This window comes from Candoia aspera, chromosome 2, assembly GCF_035149785.1.
Source record: "Candoia aspera isolate rCanAsp1 chromosome 2, rCanAsp1.hap2, whole genome shotgun sequence".
NCBI lineage: Eukaryota > Metazoa > Chordata > Lepidosauria > Squamata > Boidae > Candoia > Candoia aspera.
This window is the reverse complement of record NC_086154.1, coordinates 25,527,230-25,548,825: the sequence shown is the minus strand read 5'-3', so window position 1 is coordinate 25,548,825 and position 21,596 is coordinate 25,527,230. Positions and strand designations below refer to the sequence as shown.

The window sequence follows — 21,596 nt, the reverse complement described above, 5'->3', positions numbered from 1 at the left end:
ATCCTAACTAGAAAATGCTGGGTTTACATCTCTCCCCCACTGCACCCCAGCCCAGCTGACCTCATTATTTACATTCTTTGCTACTGCAGTGGTTAATGTGATACGTAGTGCGTCAAAAAAAAAAATTTCTGCAAGCAAAACACACTTTTTCTGTTGAGACATTGCAGTATCCAACCTGTAATTGAAAAACAGAGATTGCTTTCCTTAGAAGCTGTCATAACTTGTATTTCTTTTTCTGGATCAGTAAATAGGCACAACCAAGAAAATACATCAGCTAGTCTTAGCAAATACACTGCCAGTCATAGATAAAGAGAAGAAGAGCCATTCATATTTGCAAAATATTTTTTTTTATTGCAATGCAAGCTATAAAATTGCTGGGTTCATCTTCCACAGGCACCTGAATTCATTTCACTTGTCTTCATTTTTTATAAAACAAAGGAAAGACTGAAAGCTTCTGGTTCTATTTTTAAACAAATTGCAGATACCTGTGATGTCTGACCTCAGGAAACCATGGTCTGTTTAAATTCGGTTACCAGAAAAAGGATTTGACAATGTGACTTATCTTAGCATTTGTATTAAACATGAATATAAAAAGAAAAGCAATGGTTTCCCATTAAGTATTCATCACAGTAGATTCGCATCCTCACAATCCTAATAGTGATATGATTAATTATTTCTCTTGGTAAAACATCAGATGGCCTGTTTATCATGAAAGATGCTGCCTGCTTTAAATAATGTGTTTAGAAGTATAAATGTAAAATGTGCCTGAATCTAAAATGCGGTATGTATGTGCATGCAGAACATATACAGTACTTGTTAGCGTTTCCCCATCTACTGTACAAATAATAGAAGTTTCATGTTTGCCAACTTACCTCTTAGCAAAATTCACTCATGAGCTGCCGGTTCAGTATAGAAGGATAGTGGACCGTGCTGGGAAAGACGTTATGTCTAGAAACTGCTAATTAAATAGAATAGCTTCCATTTCTTTTAAAAAAAAAGCTATATTACTGTTTCTTTTGTGATTAGGGACTAGAAGGGTCACATAAATATTTCAAGGGAAGCAGTATCAAACATTTTGTCCTATCCATCTATCTAACGAATACTATTGATCGAAGCAAATATCTGTAACTCAGGGTTGAACTGTGGAGTCCTTGGTGCTCTCTGAGCCCTGTTGTTTTCTTGCAGACGTTTCATTGCCAGACTAGGCAACATCTTCAGTGCCAAGAGGGAGTGGGCCTTGCTCTCGGTTTATATACTGTGGCTTGCCCTGCTCCAAGGACTCCACAGAATACTATTGACATATGTTGTTAGAGCATATTTTTGGTAGGGGCAAGTTAAAGACAAGAATGTTTCTATGATTTATTTGTATGTCCAAAAATCCCAATTCAATTCTAATTTATATAATCAGAGCTCAAAAGGTTTCTAAATCTTTCTAAATCGATCTTAAAATATGCTAGTCATCATGGCAATAATGATGTGCCTGCAACAATAAAACTGTATAAAGCAAAGGTTGTGGGCTTGCTGTTATATGGTGCACAATTCTGTGTTTACAATATAAGGATGCCCCTACTGCAGAAGCCATTTAGTCTGATTTTCTGAAAGCCATATTCCATGTCCCACTGTAATGGTATGTGGGGAAGACCTTGGGAAATGAGGTAAAGAGATGGTGCCTAGGGAATGGTCAGATAAGAGACAGCATAGCCCGCAGCTGGGTAGTGGGCAGAGCAAGAGCTCAGAAGGGACCCTCCCTAGTTTCTCGGGCTGTAAAGGAGATGGCAGGAGAATTGTACTTTCAGATTTGCAACGTGCCGTTGATGTAGCTTTACAATAAATTAGAATTAGCCAATCTGGTTGTGTTTCCTGTCTGGTCTACTGCATTTCTCTTGGGGGCCCCCTGAGATTTTGCCATCTCAGGTTTTGCTGAAAACAAATCCTTTGGGGTGAGTCTCTGGTTCACCTCACTCTACTGGCTCAGTTTTCCTCATCCCTGAGGAAGCAAATGGATTCTGATCTAACATATTGTGGCATCTTACTCCAGGCAATTTATTGTCTCTTGCCCAGACAAAGCTATAATTGAACTCAGAGGATTTTGGATTTAGATGTAGAAAATAGTAGTGCCAAAATCATCTGTCCCTATTATTCAGGTTTTCCATAGACAATTCCTAGCTACTTCTATAATATCCTGAATCTTAGGAGACTTTTTACCTTGGCTTGAATTGGTGGCTACCTAGTATTGAGACTATAGGTGAATATATTATTCTCCCACATAACAAACAGATGTGCTTCTCTGAGGCAAATGACCTTGGTTTTTTGCTCGACTTGTGTTCTGCCACTCTGCTAATTATCAATGTCCCAAGCTGTTTGTTATAATGACTCCCATCCACCTGTCCACATGATTTGTAATATGGAGGATGTATCATTTCACATATTGTTTATTTGGTACCCTGATGTTATTCTGTGCCTGGAAGTAGATGATAATAGATGTGGATTTTGAGTTGGGGCTGACAGAGTGTCATGACCCCATTGCAAGGCACAAAAGAGCCTCACAACGTGGATCATGATCATCAGGAAAGAGAGGAAGGATATAATCAAATCAATGCTCAACTAATCACCCAAGCACCCACACCCATGAACTGATCTACAGCTTAATAGAAAGCCATCACAAGGTAATTCAGATAAGCATCGATGACACAGGAAGATTCACGCCTTGTGCCCTGGAGGACGCATCTGCACCCACAGGACAAAGACAGCAGCCGGGAAAACGCCCAAATCTCCCGTCCAGTCAGGGGAATGGGGACAATGGAGGGTGGAGGAGCACGGGGTCCGGCAAGAGGGTATAGACAGGACACCATGCCACCGCACCTCCATTCCCGTTTTTCTTTCTGTTACGCACCGTTCCAATAAACCGGAAATCCTTAATCCCTATTGAGTGAGTCCGTGTCTTATTCGGAGCGAGGCTGACCCTGACACAGAGGCAGTAAGAATCTTAGTACCATTGGATCCAGGATGCCCACAGGGATTGGTGAAGTCACTGTGCTTTCTTTGTGGAGTGTTGTTCTGTCACCCAGGTGTGCAGAGAAACAATTGTGTTCTGACTGCAAAGTGGATTGTTAGCATCTGCCCCGGACTTGAAATCTGTGATATTACTTCTATGCAGATATCAGGTCAATGTTGCCATTTTTTGACACCTCACGCAGAGAATACATTTTATAGAACTCACTGGGGTTGCATAAAATTCACCTAAACCAATATTGTCTTTGAGTTTAATATTCATCTTACTATATATCTCTCTATTCCATTTTACTGTATACTATTTTACCTTATCTTTTATTCTTATTTTACCCTATCTTACTATATTTTATCTATTTTATCTCATTCTAGCCTATTTTATCCCATTATATTGTATCTTACCTCATTTTGTCTTATTGTACTTTATTGCAGTTGATGTTTTGATATGGTCAAATAGACTAATCAATAAAGTATAATCAATCAATCAACATATGTACTTCTGCTTAGATACATGGGTAAAATCAGTAACCCATGTATTGCTACATTGCCTGTTGTATCACCCATGGTGTCTGGCACCTATAAACCCAATTATCAGAAAATTTAATTGTCTTTCTGATAAAAAAATTACAGTCTTCCTTTGGTAGACCTCTGTTGGACAATCACAACAAAAGTTGCCAAGTTTTTGCAACAGTTCTGGCTTACAGAAACCGGGTGATATCTTCTCGTTATTAGTTATCTCAAGGTGTTTTTGTTTTTTGTTTGTATTTTATATTTTATATTGGTGTTTTATTGGTGTTTTTGTATTTTAAATTCTGTATTTGTCTGTTTTATTGGCCTGAGATTGTACTAAGTAATAGAACCAGAACTTGCGCTGCTGACTACTAAAGTCTCTTGGCAATAATAAACCAGCTGGATGACTTTGGGCCAGTCACTCTCTCTCAGCCAAATTCACCTCACAGGGTTGTTGTTGTTGGGAACTTGGGAGGAGCAAGTAGTACTAGGTATGTTCCCCACCTTATGTTATTTGTAAAAATAAAAAAGACAGGATAAAAAGTCTGAAATAACAACAACAACCAAATCAAGAGTAGAGATATTAAAGCCAGGTTGAAAACATAGGTTTTAGGGCCTTTTTAACCTCCACCCACCCTCCCCTCAAAAAGAAAGCAATGCCTTCAACTTGGCAGGATGCATATCAAAGATCCAGGGAAAATACAGAGAAGGATTCAGGCCCAAACTCATGACAACTATAGGAGAACTACCTGCTCTTTACTTCTAAGGAGTAGAGGAATTACCTAGAAAAGGGAATTATCTCAAGTAGCCAGGCCTCAAGCCCTAAATGGCTTTAAAACTAATAATTTAGCACTTGGTATTTTACCCAGAAATTGATTGGCAGTCAGTGTAATGCTTGTGAAATTACAAATGTAATGTGGTATCTGAGTTCTTCCAGAGACCAACAGGGCTACTGTCTTCTGTGGTAATTGAAGTTTCCAGACCAGAAATAAAGTTAATTCCATGTTGAACATGTTTACACTAGTCAAGCTTGGTGGTTACTATTCCAAGCATAGGGCATTCCAAAGTCCTCCTGAACTTTCTGTTTTTCTTTTCCCTGGAGCATGCCAATCTGACTGTTCTGGGGATAGTTCAGCAGTTTTCTGGAAGTAAATATTCCAGAATAAGAAGTGGTTTTCAGTGTTCTGGAAATGGCATTTTCCCTCACAGATAAGGGATAGATGATTCTTCTGAATTATAGCCACATCGCCATTTTGTCTCTTCCCTTGCCTACTTTACTATAGATTACCTGGCTGGGAGAGTCTTGGGCCCATACTAGCCCATGTCTTTCCTCCAGAAAGATCTCCATTGTACAGTTCAGACACATGTCTCTCGCATCATAAAATATCTCTATTTTAAGCCAACGTGAAATTGCATAATCTCCTTTGGGATATTCTCTTCCACCTTATTGGACTTGCTCTGTAAATACTCTGTAGAAAGGCATTTGGTATCCTGTGGCTTAGCACTATCATAGTTTGTGAGGGGTTACATTTTAGAATTTTTAATTTTCATTTTAACATTGCAGCCTGCTGTAGGCCTCTTAGAGCCTATACGGATTTAGAAGCCTTGGTTGGTTGGTTGGTTGGTTGGTTGGTTGGTTGGTTGGTTGGTTGGTTGGTAGATACAGAGATGGATGGATGGATGGATGGATGGATGCGAGATCAGGTTCTTCAGGAGCTAAAAAGACCAAAATAGCTCTTACATTCCTAATCTTTCTTTTTACTGGGCTGTTGGCTTTCTAACACCAAATCTGATATTCCCTACCATAATCCTAATTGCTGCCCTGAATTCAGTATATAATCACAACACACATCTAAGAGGTAACATTTCAGACAGGACATCCCATTCAGAATAGGCACAAATACCAAAATCTTGTGATTTCCATCATTTAAAAATGTACTTCTGCTTTTTAACTGAAAGGACTACAAATGTTGCTTTAGGATACGATGATTGGTGATGGTGATGGTTACTGTATTATTCATAGATTTATCCTACCCCATTTGTCAAGTGGATAAAGCCATATTTTTGACATTTGAATTTCTTTTTGCCATTTGTGGTGTCATCGCCATTTCTTTTTACAGTAGTTCTACTCTTAGTTCCTTTCTGCCAATCTAAAGTTGATTCTGCTGTCGCATAAGAAGATGCTACTGGATCATTGTTAAAGATGGTCTGTCTATCAAAATTCAGACTAACAGTTTTTCTGCTGTGATTTTTATAAATCAAAACTTCCTTCTTCCTTTTTAACAACTTGCCATGGTGCATTTATATTTCAAGGAAACTTTGAACTATTCATAAAAGCTGAATCTTATCCATGAAACGCAGAGGTGGAAGGGAGAATTTTAACATAAACACATTTTCTAAATTGCTGTATCTTAACAAAATCTGCAAGGTATTTTATGCACAGTTTTTTATTATTTTTGTACTACTCAATTGCTGTACACTCAATGAATAAAACACAGCATCAGCTAATTGACTTTGCAGTTGAAAACTGTGGCAGTGAAAATCATTAAATTTCTGTGTCTGTTACAAATTCTGGAATGCCAATTCCACTCCATTATCTAGCATTATTAACTACATTGAGAAACACAACTAATACTGCAAAGTGATGGAACAGTTTCCTAGTTTCAGTTGTTATAAGTAATCACAATTTTCTGTAATATTTATTGCCTATCTAGTCTAGATGTCTCTAGGGAAGTAGATGAAAAAACTGTTTTCTATCTTTTTAAAAATTTATTTTATTACATATGTGTATCTATAAATTGCTTTTTGTATTAAATTTAAAAACCACAAGAATTAAGAATAAAAATTGTGTTGTAATAGGATGGCAGGATAACAGATTGACATAATTTTGGGTACTAATGAAAATTAATATACATAATTCAGAATAAGACCATCTCTCTCAACTCATTTGAGGAAGGAAGGGAGTCTTGTCTTTAGTGAAACATTCTAACAAGTATAAATATAGAAATCTGTTAGTCCTTTGAGGTAGTCCAGGCAAGAAGCATGACAATGAATACTAGCTCTATCTTTTTTGTAAGGTTACATTAACAGAATCTTTGCAAGGCTGAAAGTACCCCTCCCTTCCCTCCCTTTTACGCTCCCCAAAACTAGGGAGGGTCTCTTCTGAGCAGCTTTTTCCACCCCTCCTCCTCCAGATTCTAATTTTGTTTATCAGACCGTTCCAGGCTGTGGCTCTTCCTCCTGTCTCCTAAGGTCATTCCCATGTACCGTTACAAAATCAGAGAAAGTTTTATTTCAAAAACATTGTAATATCTGGGAAGAAGAGATCATTTGTTGTATTTTAAGAGGAGATGCTAAGTGACTAAAATTGTTTATACGTGCTGTGATGAAGGTGGGAAGTCGCTTCTTTATAAATTTCTTTTCCTTTACTATATTCTTACTTTTCTTTCTCTTCTATTGCTCTATTTTTTCCTTTTTTCCTTTCTTTTCTGCACCTTCCACTCTTCCTTTTTATTCTTTTTTTAGTTTGTATTAGTTTTTATTGTTGTAATTATAATCTTTATTAAAATTACTATAAAAAACATTGTTATATGCTGGAATTAAACCTGATTGTACAATGAAATAACATTGTTGAAAGTTTTTTCTCTTTTTCTTTCTCTGGTCTCTTTTCTGGAATTTAGCATTGCAAGTATGGCCACTGTGTTCCCAAAGAGCGAGAAGTACCTATGACAGATGGGGCTTGGGGCACATGGAGCCCCTTCGGAGCTTGCTCACGAACATGTGGTGGGGGTATTAAAAATGCTATTCGAGAATGCAACAGGCCTGAGTAAGTACAAAGGGTTAAATATTATAATTGTATTCTCACAACTCTTTAAGGTAGGAATCCTGTTTTAATAAACCAAATATGAATGGGTGACAACCTGTGTTTGCAACACAGCAAGTTTGTTACTTCTTTCTACATGTGTAGAACCTGAAAGAACTAATTTATCTAATCTCCAAATCCATATTTAAGTCATTGGGTCCAAGCAGGCCAGCAGAATAAGCCAACTTCAAATCAGGATTGATTGTTGGCTTAAGGATACTGGCTTGTTGGGGTGTACTGAATATAATGCTAGTTTCGTATATCACATGAAATTATCTCTTTCTGACTTGTGTTTAGTAGGTGATCTGAAGGGGGAATGAACCTGCTGTGAATTGGCCACATGTTCGCATGATGGTTTAGAATAATAGGATTCCTGGCTTTAAAAAAAATGTGGATGCAGACTGTTAGATGACAAAAGTAACAAGGAAGCTATAACATAATGAACACCCTTGTCTGAAAACTGAAAACATAGCTTGATAATAAAATATGCTGCCTCACAAAACACGCATATTATTCACAGAACAGCAGGTGGTGGTGCTCTTTTTGTGAAACCCACTTCCTAGAGATGCTTGCCTGTTGGCTCCTCTGAATTTAGTTTGGTGCAGTGATACACTTTATTTTAATTTGGAGTGTTTTATCGTGGTTGAGTTTGTTTTTATGCTGTTGCTAATTTATAGTATTGAATATTTTAGTATGTTTTGAAATGGTGTAATCTGCTTTGGAGTTTTATTGAGGGACAGGATATAAATTCTTACAAGAGATAGCTAGATTAATAGACTAATAAGTAAGATCACTGTATGAAAAGCATTTTGGTAAAATGGATCAAGATATCACGAATGACTCAGGCGAATGGGATAGGAAGATGACGAACAGATGGCATGCACACGTACGCATAGTGTGTGATGAACAGATGGCACACGTGCTTACATATAGTGTACATCCTGGGAACAGCTGTAACCCAGAGAAGTGTTTCGACATGCATTCAATGAAACACATATTTTATTGCATATGTTGGTCTATGTACAGGTCTGTACTTAGATTGGAATTGTCCCAAATCAAGACCAGATCTGAAGCTGTGTTTACGAAGACTGAGCCCTGAAGACCTGCTTTCACTGCTTGTCAGCCTTACTATATAGACCAGACAGGAAACACAACCAGATCAGCTAATTCTACTTTACTGTAAGGTTACATTAACTGAATCTTACAAGTCTGGAAGTACAATTCTCCTCCCATCCCCTATACCCCTGAGAAATTAGGGAGGGTTCCTTCTGAGCCTCTTGCCCTGCCCACTATCCAGCTGCGGGCTACGCCGTCTCTTATCTGACCATTCCCTATGCAGTGTCTCTGGGCCCAGTCTCCCAAGGTCATCTCCACATACCATTACATTGCCAAAGCTCAATCCTGAACCAGTGAAACTGTGACTTAGTCCAGAATTGCTCCAGCAAAGCTGTGATTTGCACTGGGAAAAAACAGTCAATTCAGAGATTTTTCTCAGAAGTACAGCTGGAATGGAAAGTGGGAAATTTACCTTCCCTGTCTGCTGCAGTTTTGATATTAGTCACATGCACATGCCTAGAGACTACTCTTAACACATAAAATAACGCTAAAAGGCAAATATTTTTGCAAGTGTCCTTTTCACTTGCGATTGTAGGTTGTCACATCATGTCACATCACATCACACACTGCTCTGAAGACCTTTACAGCCTCCAAAGAGAGTCATCTGCTATGATTAGGAATTACTCCTTTTTGCACTGAGAAGTAATCGCCCTACTTCTCTGGATTTTTGTCATGATCAATGCAAAGCAACATTTTCAAGGTAGAGTATTACAAACCAATGCAAAAATGTTGCATTCATAAAAACAAATCAGGAAAATATTAAGTAGGGCTGCTATATGTGAGCTGCAAAAATCTGAAAGATCACAAGGTGGTAGCTAAGAGATGTAGAACCTTTTATTCTTTGCTGCCATTTGGTAACAGAGGAGATCTGTCATGAGCACCGTTGAGCTGATTGTGTCAGCACAACGGCACACATAACAATACCAAGGAAGCAGGGGCAAGGGATTAAGAGATATGCAAGCAATGTACAAAGACAGGCAACAGACACCGGCAACAAAGTAACGACTCCAGCCGGAAAGATCCAATCAAGAAGATACATTGTTGCAAAGGGTGAAACTGACAACGCCTGAGCACAAGGCACGCCCGGAGCTGTCAACGGAAGCGCAGAAAATTATTGCCCGGCTTAAAGTCATCACCGGCCAGAGGAGAAAGATTAAGCAAGATGCCCGGGGCACCAGCAGGGGCCCCGCGACCCCTCACCCACCAGCAGCGGGACATTTGGGGCTCGGGGATTTACGCAACGGAGGGAAGGGGGAGCGCTGACCGGCGTGGGCTATTTAAATCCCGTACCGGCGCGCTCCCTCCACTCTCAGCTTTTAACTAGGCATGCACTATACTTGAATAAACCCAGAACCTGAGTTTTCCTAAATTGGCGTCTGTGTCTTATTGAGTAGCAGGCAGAGCCTGACAGAAAGCTGAGAGTCACAAAACCCAACCTCGCCAAGCCCCACCGGACGGAGACGAGCCGCGGGAGGAACCAGACGGCGAGAGGCAGAAACGGGAGCAACGATGGAGCCGGCAAACCACACCCAAGATGGACGAGATGGTCAGCACGTGGCGGAGGCGACCCAATGGCGGCCGGGGACAACATACCCCACCGGAGCCATGGACACCCTCCTCGCCCACCCCACTCTCCAGTCTCGGACCCAGCAAGAGGCAGAGGCGACCCCGCAACGGCTGGAGACAACGCACTCCACCAGAGCCACGGGCACCCTCCCGGCCCACACTGCACCCCAGTTCCGGTCCTGGAGCTTTAGCCCAGCCGCAAGAAGCGCAGCGTAGGATGAAGTCACGGACCAATCACTCCGTTACTGGGCCGACGGGGTAGAACACCGGATAGAGCCACCCTACCCAAATTGGGAGCTCACCTACCCCGAAACACCGACCGGACCATTCCCAACAACATCGCGGCCAGCTGACAGGGACACGCAAGCAAGGCTCACAGCCATGGAAGCCCAACTACGGGACCTAGGAGCCATGTTACAGTCCCTGATAACCAACGGACCCTACAACACGATGCCGACGCAGGTACCCACCCCAAACCAGACCCCGAACGGGAGAGGGCACGCCCGCATGCAAGTCGCAGCGGCAAGTGCTTCCACGACGGCAGAGCCCATGTGCCAAAGCACAGGGAGGGGCGACCCACAGCACGTGAGGTTCCCAAGGGACTTTTCAGTTACCTTCGACGGGAACCCCACGAAGCTGTCCTTCTTTGTCACCAACGCCAGAGAATACATGGCCCACCACGGACACTACTTTGATTCCGAAGCTGAAAAAATCTTGGCGGTAGCCATCAAACTGCAAGACAGGGTGGCGGACTGGTACGTCCAGCTATACGAGTCCAAGTCCCCAGCCCTATCAAACTTCCATACTTTCCTCGTCGACTTGAAACACTATTTCGAAGACCCAATGGCGAAGGAGAGGGCGAAGTGCGCACTGCAAGCACTGAGACAGGGCAAAAGAACTGTAGCCGATTACGCCCTGGAATTCAAAGCCCTCGCGGGCAAAATCACCGAGTGGTCAGAGGCCACCCTCACCGAAATGTTCAAAAGGGGACTCAACCGAGAAGTGCTCCAATGGGCACTTTACCGGGATGACCCAACCTCACTTCATGAATGGATCTGCCTCGCTGGCAAAACGGAACACGCACACCACACGTTCCTGCTGTCAACCGGAGACAACAAATTCCCGTCCTACCCAAGAGGACCCCCCCCGCACACGGGTCCAACCGGGCACGCGGACCAACAGCGGAGGTTCGCCCGCACACCGTGCACAAAGTGCGGGAAAATGGGGCACAAGGTGGCAGACTGCTTCGCAAACAGAGCACCGGACTGCACACCCCGACCCGCACCGAAAACGCCGCTCAAACCAGCGAACCCCCCCCCCTGGCGACTGACAGGAGCTTTAGCAGCCCCAGATGAGGACGCGGACGCCTACCTCACAGGGGACGACAGCGACACACTGGGACAACCGGCGGGAAACGCTCCCAACCTGCCCTAAAGCGCGCTGCGGGACAGGTGGTGAAAAGGGGGCGCGACACACACAAGGAGAGCAACGAAAGTTCCGTCATAACAGTGAAGATCAGGCTCAGCTACGGCCCCAGAGCCACCATAGCCGTGGCGTTAGTGGACTCGGGGTGCTCCAAAAACCTGATTCACCCCGACATCGTCGCGAAGCTCAATCTGCCATGCCTCCCCCTCCCCAAACCGCTGGCATTCCACCAACTGGACGGCTCAACAGCGGGGGGGAAACCAGCCACACAACAGACCGGGACAGTCACCCTCACAATGGGCGCCCACAAAGAACAAATAACCTTTGTGGTGACCCAAATAGGGAAACCCATCATAGTGCTGGGCATCCCGTGGTTAGCAAACAACAACCCCTGCGTAGACTGGAGGACGCGTACCATCCAATTCAGCGATGGCACATACCAAGCCCCAGCACCAGACATGATACCCACTCCGACAGTGGGGAGGGCTGAAGGGGTCGCCCAAGACACCGACCCAAACCCAGGACTACCAGACCAATACGCCAACTTCGCAGACGTCTTCGGAGAAGAGGAGGCGGACCAGCTACCCCCCCACCGCAAGACGGACTGCACAATCGAGCTACTCCCAGACGTCCCCTTACCCAAACCAAAGATATACTCCATGACCCAGAAGGAGCTGGCAACCCTCCGAGAGTTCATCGACAAAAACCTGGCCAGGGGTTTTATAGAGCCAGCGAATTCGCCCATCGGAGCGCCCGTCCTTTTCTGAGAAAAAAAGGACGGCACCTTACGGCTCTGTACCGATTACCGGGGACTCAATGCCGCATCCTCCTCCAATCAATACCCACTGCCCCTCGTAAAGGACATGCTCGCCCACCTGTCAATGGGCCGCATGTTCTCCAAACTCGACCTCCGCGAGGCATACTATAGGATCCGAATCAAGGCGGGGGACGAGTGGAAAACAGCCTTCAACTGTCCCCTCGGCGCCTTTCAATACAAGGTACTGCCATTCGGGTTAGCGGGGGCCCCGGGGGTGTTCATGCAACTCATCAACGAGGTGCTACATGAACACCTATTTAAAGGGGTACTAGTGTACATAGGCGATGTCCTCATATACACGAGGACACAGGAAGAACATGAATGGCTGGTCAGACAAGTACTGGACAAATTAAGGGGGGCTAAACTCTACGCCAAACTGTCCAAGTGCGAGTTCCACAAATCGCACTTGGACTACCTAGGGTACCGAATCTCCAGCAAAGGCGTGGAAATGGACCCCGCGAAAGTCCAGGCAGTTTTGAATTGGGAATGCCCACGCAATAGGCGCCAACTTGAAAGCTTCCTGGGATTCGCAAATTTCTACAGGTCCTTTGCCAGGGGGTTCGCGGAGATAGCCCTCCCCCTAACAGATCTACTCAAAACCAAGGGAGTTGGGGAAACACGCAGTCAAGAACCCAGGGGCCGTGCTTAATTGGACCCCCGCATGTCAAGCAGCGTTTGACAAGCTGAAAGCGCTGTTCACAACGGAGCCAATCCTTGCACACCCGGACCCAGAATGGCCGTTCGTAGTTCAAGCTGACGCATCTGACTTCTCCCTGGGTGCCATACTGCTTCAAAAGGACCCCACAGGAATCCTTAAGCCATGCGCCTACCTGTCAAAAAAATTCTCGGAGACGGAGAGGTGCTGGCACGTATGGGAGAAGGAGGCGTTCGCGGTGAAAATGGCGCTGGAGACGTGGCGGCACCTACTTGAAGGGACCTCCCAACCGTTTGAGGTCTGGACAGACCACCGGAACCTCGAGGCCCTCCGGGACGCCCAGACGCCTCAGCCCTAAGCAGGTCAGATGGGCTCAGTTCTTCAGCCGGTTTAACTTCCAGCTGAAGTTCATACCGGGCAAGAAGAACTTCCTGGCAGACGCCCTCTCCCGACTGCCCCAAGACGAGGAGCCCATCCCAGATATGGTAGGGACCGTACTATCCGCCTCCCAGCTGGGGATGGCAGCGGCCACTAGGAGCAGTGCACTGAGACAGCCCACCCCCACACAAACAACGGCAAGCCAACCAGCTCACAGACGGCGCCGGCCGCAACTACCAGGGGTGATACGCGCAGACCTCACCGCCGCCCTCAAATCCGACTCCTGGGCCCTAGCCAACCCCGACAAGGTGACAATGGAGCGAGACTTAGCATGGGGAGAAGGCAGACTATACGTCCCGGACTCACAGTGCCAGGCGATCCTCAGCAGATCGCACGACAGCAAGCAGGCGGGACACTTCGGATTTTTAAAAACCCTGCACCTAACACGAAGGCAGTTCTGGTGGCCCTCATTGAGACGGGACATCAAGGCATACGTCGCATCCTGCCCGGTGTGCGCGATGGCCAAACGGCCACCGGGAAAACCCCAGGGACTGCTGCAAGCGGTGGCGGAGCCCTCCCGGCCATGGGAGGAGATCTCCATGGATTTTATAGTCAACCTACCACCCAGCCAAAAGAAAACAACCATCTGGGTGGTGAAAGACTACTTTTCCAAACAGGCGCATTTCATCCCCTGTGCAGCAATCCCGTCTGCCCAGCAACTGGCTAAACTCTTCCTCGTACACGTGTACAGGCTACACGAATGTCCTGTATGCTTGGTGACCGACAGGGGCACACAATTCATCTCAAAGTTTTGGCAGGCTTTTTTAAAACTGATCGGGACACAACAAGCCCTATCCACAGCCTGGCATCCCCAGACGGACAGAGCCATGGAGATCCTCAATGCCACGCTAGAACAATTCCTCCGTTCGTACATCAATTACCACCAGGATGACTGGGTCAATCTTCTCCCGTTCGTGGAAGTCGCCTACAATAATGCCATTCACACGAGCAGGGGGAAAACCCCGTTCGAGGTGGTATCAGGTTGCGAGTTCACCCCCATCCCAGAGCTGCTGCAACCCCCGCCCCCCCCCCCCGGGCGCTGGTGACTGGGGACAGAAGATAGCAGAATCGTGGCCAGTGATCACAGCAGCGCTGAAAGAAGCACAATCAGCCTACAGAGAACAAGCAGACAAGCACCGGCGCCAGCAACCGACATTCCAGGTAGGAGATATGGTCTATCTCTCTACCAAATTCATAAAATCGCCCCAACCCTCGAAGAAACTGGGCCCGAAGTACATTGGGCCGTTCCGGGTAACACAAATAATTAACACGGTCACAGTACGCCTGGAACTGCCGCACAATTTAAAGAGACTTCACCCAGTATTCCACTGTAGCCTTTTAAAGCCGGCAAGTACCTCCCGATGGCATCCCAACACGCCCCCACCCCCCACCCCCCGGTAATGATAGACAGCCAGCAACATTTTGAAGTGAAAGAAGTGCTCGACTCGCGCCGGCAGCGGGGCACCCTACACTACCTGGTGAAGTGGAAACACTTCCCCCACCCAGAATGGGTTGCTGCACGACACGTCAAAGCACCGGACCTAATTCGCGTGTTCCACACTGCTTACCCTGACAAACCCACGGGTTAACCATTCGGAAGGGGGGCAGTATGTCATGAGCACCGTTGAGCTGATTGTGTCAGCACAACAGCACACATAACAATACCAAGGAAGCAGGGGCAAGGGATTAAGAGATATGCAAGCAACGCACAAAGACAGGCAACAGACACCGGCAACAAAGTAACGACTCCAGCCGGAAAGATCCAATCAAGAAGATACATTGCTGCAAAGGGTGAAACTGACAACGCCTGAGCACAAGGCACGCCCGGAGCTGTCAAAGAAGCACGGAAGATTATCGCCCGGCTCAAAGTCATCACCGGCCGGAGGAGAAAGATTAAGCAAGACGCCCGGGGCACCAGCAGGGGCCCTGCGACCCCTCACCCACCGGCAACGGGACATTTGGGGCTCGGGGATTTACGCAACGGAGGGAAGGGGGAGCGCTGACCGGCGTGGGCTATTTAAATCCCGTACCGGCGCGCTCCCTCCACTCTCAGCTTTTAACTAGGCATGCACTATACTTGAATAAACCCAGAACCTGAGTTTTCCTAAATTGGCGTCTGTGTCTTATTAAGTAGCAGGCAGAGCCTGACAAGATCTTTGCAGTTTAGGTTGGGTAACCCTGCATTGAGCAATCTGAGTCAACTAGCAAATTGCTTTTTTTTTGGTACTAACTGAAGAAGCTTTTACAGTTTCTGCAATGTGGGTAAAAGTTGCTTTCTGCAGATGAGCAACAAGGTGTTGTTTATTCGTTCAGTCACTTCCAACTCTTCGTGACTTCATGGACCAGCCCACGCCAGAGCTTCCTGTCGGTCGTCAACACCCCCAGCTCCCCCAGGGACGAGTCTGTCACCTCTAGAATATCATCCATCCACCTTGCCCTTGGTCGGCCCCTCTTCCTTTTCCCTTCCACTCTCCCTAGCATCAGCATCTTCTCCAGGGTGTCCTGTCTTCTCATTATGTGGCCAAAGTATTTCAGTTTTGCCTTTAATACCATTCCCTCAAGTGAGCAGTCTGGCTTGATTTCCTGGAGGATGGACTGGTTTGATCTTCTTGCAGTCCAAGGCACTCTCAGAATTTTCCTCCAACACCACAGTTCCAAAGCATCTATCTTCCTTTGCTCAGCCTTCCTTATGGTCCAGCTCTCACAGCCATATGTCACTACTGGGAATACCATTGCTTTAACTATGCGGACCTTTGTTGTCAGTGTGAGGTCTCTGCTCTTAACTATTTTATTGAGATTGGTCATTGCTCTTCTCCCAAGGATTAAGCGTCTTCTGATTTCCTGACTGCAGTCAGCATCTGCAGTAATCTTTGCATCAAGGTACTGACTCTCAAATAACTGAGCTGTTTTCTTGGTCAGAGTTTGGAGATTATGGCATATAATGTTTGCTATGGGATAAACAGGAATTATGTGATGTCTGGGGAAAATAGAAGTGTTTAAAGTCTTTTAAAGTTTGCTTCCCCCCCCCCCATCCTGCCTTCTGGGAGTAGAGTTGAGAAGCTGGTGGCTCATCCTTGTCCATTCTTCACATGTCTGCAATCACAGTTCGAATTAAGAGATGGAAACTGGTAAAGCAGCTCATTTCTCATTGCTGGATTTCTCAGCTCTTTGATCAAGCCACTGTCCCCTTCTTCAGACTATTACTGTGGTGGGGTGCATTGGGTATCGCTCACCACACTCCATCTGCTGATGTCAAACTTTTACAATAAAATAAAGAAGTGTTTCCCATCACATTATTAAGCCTTGAAAAGAATTAAGGTCGAGCAGATGGAGTGTGGTGAGTGACACCCAAAACTTCGGTCATATGGAGCATTTACATACATTCTGCTAAAAATATCTTTTGCACATATCTTATATAGATGGTAGGGGCAGGGTATAGCATCAAGTTAGACATAGTCCCCTTGTTGTCTTGAGTATTTGAGTCTTGTATTTGGCTTCCTCCAGCCAAATGGTTGATAATCAGAGTCCTGAGTTTTGAAGAGGCTATAAAAGCACTTGAATGACAGTCTCTAAAATTTGCCCCATTACAACAACAGTCTTACATTGACAACTGTAGAGCCTTTCTACTTTTCAAGACCATAAGATAGACTTTTGTATAACAATCTGTTGATTAACGATTCACAAGGAAACTTTAATATGTTAAAAAAATGATTTGTAAAACTCAAATCAACTTCCAAGTCGTGATTCACCAGAGATTTCACACTTCTTACAGTAGATCTTTTAGGCCTTTTTGAAGTAGGGTCAGGTTGAGATCTGGTTTTGCTTGCTTCTAAGAAAAGCCTGATAACTTTGTCAGAGTAATCAGGAGCAAGATGGAAAAGAAATTCATTTCAAAGCTATAAGTATGTATTAACCCATTCATTCCACTTGAAAAGAAGTTCCATTATAGCACTCTGAAGCTTGTGAAGAACCTGGTGTTGTACAGTTTATGATAGTTCTGTGTATGCAATATGTTGTCTCTGATATTGAACAAAAAACATTATTCTGGAGAGAATAGTATTGCTTTCATAGGTTATTGTAGGTGGCGTTAAGACCTACAGTAGTTTCATGGCTGGCTGGGGAATTCTGGAAGTTGAAGTCCACGTTATCTTAAAGTGGCCAAAGTTGAGAAAACCTGGTGTCGGGTGTAGCCGTATTGTGTGGCTTATCAAGGGTTTGACAATTCTCTTGTTTTTGCAGTCCGAATCAAATAAGAAAAAAGTATCTTTCTTTAGCCCTTAGGGGCTATTCCCCATAGTGGAGAGGTTGCATTTGTCCTCCGTGTGTTATACATGTTGCAGATGAAGTTCAGTTGAGTTTTTAAAACTGTTTCTCTTCCTCTCTGAAAAAAATCCTGAAATGTAACAGTTTCAGTCCAATGCTTTCTCAGGTGGAGAATAAGTTGTTTTCAAGCCTTCCCCACCTACCTTCCCTTTCCTTCCTTTGCACACTTCATCAGTGCATCTAAGGTGTACTAAACTAGTTTCCCATTACATCTGAATGTGAAACAGATTTAAGCTCCAACTAAAAGGCTTGTTGGCAAACAAATGTTTATCTCGATGTGCAAGTTGAAATTATGGACTAAGTTTCAGTGCAAATATACTGTTAACAGGACCTTATTATTTGATAAGTATTTCTCTTTGCTCAGTAAAACACACTGGACTGTTTTAATTACTTCTAAACTGGGCCATAAGATAATAGCTCATTTACCACTTTCCTGTTTTTGTGTGTGATTTCCTCAGTCTTTATAAAAACATTTGATCACTGTGGGAGAGCTGATTCCTGATTCACAATAAGTAGCAACCTAAGATGTAACATGCTGGCTGGTATATAGGGCCAGCCTGGTATCTTTCAGAGAAAGCTGCCATCTTTGTTTAAAAAAAACAAAGTTAGCATAAAAGCTAACTTAATTCAGACACAACAAGGTCTTGGTATAATGGAATGAAAACAAAAACTGAGAAAAACATCATGAACTCAAAAACTGAGGGGCTGAATCTGAAAGAATATGAAAGCGTTTAATGTCATTCGTAAGCATATCTTTTTTGTTTAATTTTTTTAGGCCCAAAAATGGTGGAAAATATTGTGTGGGACGCAGAATGAAATTTAAATCATGCAACACTGAACCATGTTCTAAACAAAAGAAGGATTTCCGTGATGAACAATGCGCTGTCTTTGATGGGAAGCATTTTAACATTAACGGTCTACCTCCTAATGTGCGCTGGGTTCCTAAGTATAGTGGAAGTAAGTGCATCAATAAGGCAACTAGAAGTGAGGATTCATGAAGGACTCACCTGTCTCCTTCCCAAATGCCATTGTACTGCTGTGTTCGTCCTAGCTCTATGGCTGACTCTCCGATAAAATAAACCATTGTTATGAGCTGAAGTACTCTGAAAAAAGCTTTCCCAATGGAGTTAACAAGAAATTGAATGAATAAACATTGAAAGTACAGTTGGGAAAATCTCTCATATGTAGGACTGGGCAATTTTGGTGTATAAATTAGAGAAGAAACATCACCTTTTCATAATTTTTTCTCTGTTGAAAAATATACAGTATCTCTAGGTGTCAAAACTATTTTGGTGGTTTTATGGGATCCAGCTTAAAATAATCCTTTGCTTAGTCTGCCCGTTTTCTTTACCTCCCCTTTGCTTTTGTCCCTATTCTTCATGGAAGACAAGCTCTCCTCTCTGCTATTTGGCTATGCTGCTTTCAGGCAGTGGCCATCATTAGCATCCAGCACCTATTTGTCCTTTTAACTGAGCTTCGGACAGCCCAGGATGTAAAAGATTGGCAATTTGGGCCAAGCAGGTATTGGCAGTCAAAGCATCTTGGTATGACTCTAAGAAGGCTGAAGCATGAATTCAATGCAATGGATCAGCCTTTCTCAACCTTTTGACCCTGGAGGAACCCTTGAAATATTTTTCAAGCCTTGGGGAACCCCTGCACATTCAGGCTCAAATATAGGGCAGAAGTTACAACATTATTATATTGGTTTCATGGGTAGGCCTGTATCTATGCATTAACAGTGTTCTTAAACTAAACATAAAGAATGAAACTTACCTCTTTCATGTGAAGTTGCCCAAATTTGAAATTTTTTTTTAAATAAATCGTGATCTCCCAGGGAACCCCTAGTGACCTCCCACGGAACCCTAGGGTGCCACAGAATCCTGGTTGAGAAACCCCGGTTTAGAAGGTTGCCTCATACAATTAGCACTGAATCTTGGTTCATTTGATCAAGTCCAACTCTCAAAAATTGGCAAAGACATTCAGTGTCATTGATGATCCTGATGACAAAAACCACAGCAAGAGATGTTTTGAAGGGCCTTTCCCCGCCAGTTACGTTTAGGAAAATAATTGTAAAACTGTTACCCACTTGTGACATTAAAACTAGATGTCTTTTCCTTTGTTTCTATCTCGGACATAGTACAATAGTATCATTCCAGTAATATTTTGCCATAGGAAAGTGTGCCATGTTTTTGGGCCAAGCAGGTATTGGCAGTCAAAGCTTCTTGGTATGACTCTAAGAAGGCTGAAGCATGAATTCAGTGCTATGGATCAATTGACAAGAGAGCTCTCTTACGAAAGAAAGTGCAAGACTAGATAGAAAATAACCGGATTCTTTTGCTTTGACAGTTTTAATGAAAGACAGATGCAAGCTCTTCTGCAGAGTGGCAGGAAATACAGCTTATTATCAGCTCAGGGACAGGGTTATTGATGGCACCCCTTGTGGCCCAGATACAAATGACATCTGTGTACAAGGACTTTGTCGGGTAAATATGACTTTATTTTGTTTAACAAGCTAACTTTTTTCAAACACATTTCCATCTTCTTCTCACATGAACTGATAATTCTACTACATATCCTTTATCTTAATTTAAGCCAGAGCCCCGTTTTATATAATTTAGACAATAGTATTTCTGTTTTGTATTTCCCCTTGGCTAACCACAGTAGTAAAGTTCCAGATTATGCAGAATGTCAAGTACATCAGGAGTAAATGAATGCCATCATAAGGATAGATGCTAGGTCCTAATGCATGGCTTTGTTAATGCCACATGCCAGAGCCTGGAAGCATCAAAAGCCTGAACTGAATCTACCAAAAAGCCAGAACAGTCCAAAATGGATCTGGATTTAGCACCTAAATTCCACTGATTGATTCCTGCTTTAGCAGAATTTGTTGCTATTCCTCTGTAAGCAAGGGCAGCTCACTATTAATAGTGTAGTGTCAGTTTTCAGTGAAAAAAAATCTATTTAATGCCCAGCAGCTCCAAGTTAAGTCAAGGAAGATTTTAGACTTGGATATTGAAGAACTGTTGTTGGTTTAGCAGAAGAGGTGACCTTTTTGATCCTGGTAGCCCCACCTGCCAGTGAATCAGGGGCCACACTAAATCACTCACGCAAAGGCAAGCCAGTACAGTTTTTCTATTCCCTTTTCCTCTCATTTACACATACTTAACGCTCAGACACTCATACACCAAGGCAGGCAGAAATGCTCCTTCCCCATCTCAGCATGCAGGGGTAGAGAGATTTAAATCTCCCCTCGCCTCATGCTGACATTATTTTACACATGTCCTTTTCATCTCGGGACCAATCTTTGCAAAGGATAGGCATGAAAGTTAAATGGAGAAGACTGGGCCTGGGGAGAGCCCTGCTCCACACACCACCTTCCCCACCTCAGTTGCTTTCCTGACTATCTACCAAAGAGCCGGTTAGCGAGCTGTTAGGAGACAATTAAGTTTGAAGAGACAGGATGTGAGAGGAATATCATTTCCCCCATTTCAATTAGACTTTCACGAACCTAGGAGTATTATTGTACCAGGAAGATAGCATGCCAGGATAATTCCTTGTGTGGCGTCGTCCTTCACAAAGCAGCAGCTGCAGCAGCAGCAGGGGGACCAGGATGGGAAGCGGAAAGCCTGTGTTGATCTGCACAGGAGTCCTCTGAGTATTTCGTGCGTGCAGCACTTGTTCCGCGTGGGATATCGATAGTACTGAGCTAACTGGGCTAATTGTCTTGATTCAAGTATAAATCAGCTCTATTCTCTATTGCCCGTAAATCCTCTATTCTCTGAAAGTGATTGAAAAGAAGTGGAGAGGCCGGGGGGGAAGAAAAAAAAAAAACATATATTACAAGTATCCTGGGCTTTCCATTTCCTCTGTTCAGC

The 21,596-nt window shown here is 44.1% G+C and overlaps 1 protein-coding gene across 1 annotated transcript in view; it reads left to right on the top strand.

The window, feature by feature from the left end:
- Positions 1 to 21,596, top strand: part of ADAMTS9 (ADAM metallopeptidase with thrombospondin type 1 motif 9) — a 154,709-nt gene that overhangs the window by 46,579 nt on the left and 86,534 nt on the right. Inside the window, exons 12-14 of the mRNA XM_063291534.1 lie at positions 7,200 to 7,345; positions 18,497 to 18,678; positions 20,068 to 20,204. Of these exons, the coding sequence (XP_063147604.1) occupies positions 7,200 to 7,345; positions 18,497 to 18,678; positions 20,068 to 20,204 (465 nt within the window). The remainder of the gene's footprint in view (positions 1 to 7,199; positions 7,346 to 18,496; positions 18,679 to 20,067; positions 20,205 to 21,596) is intronic.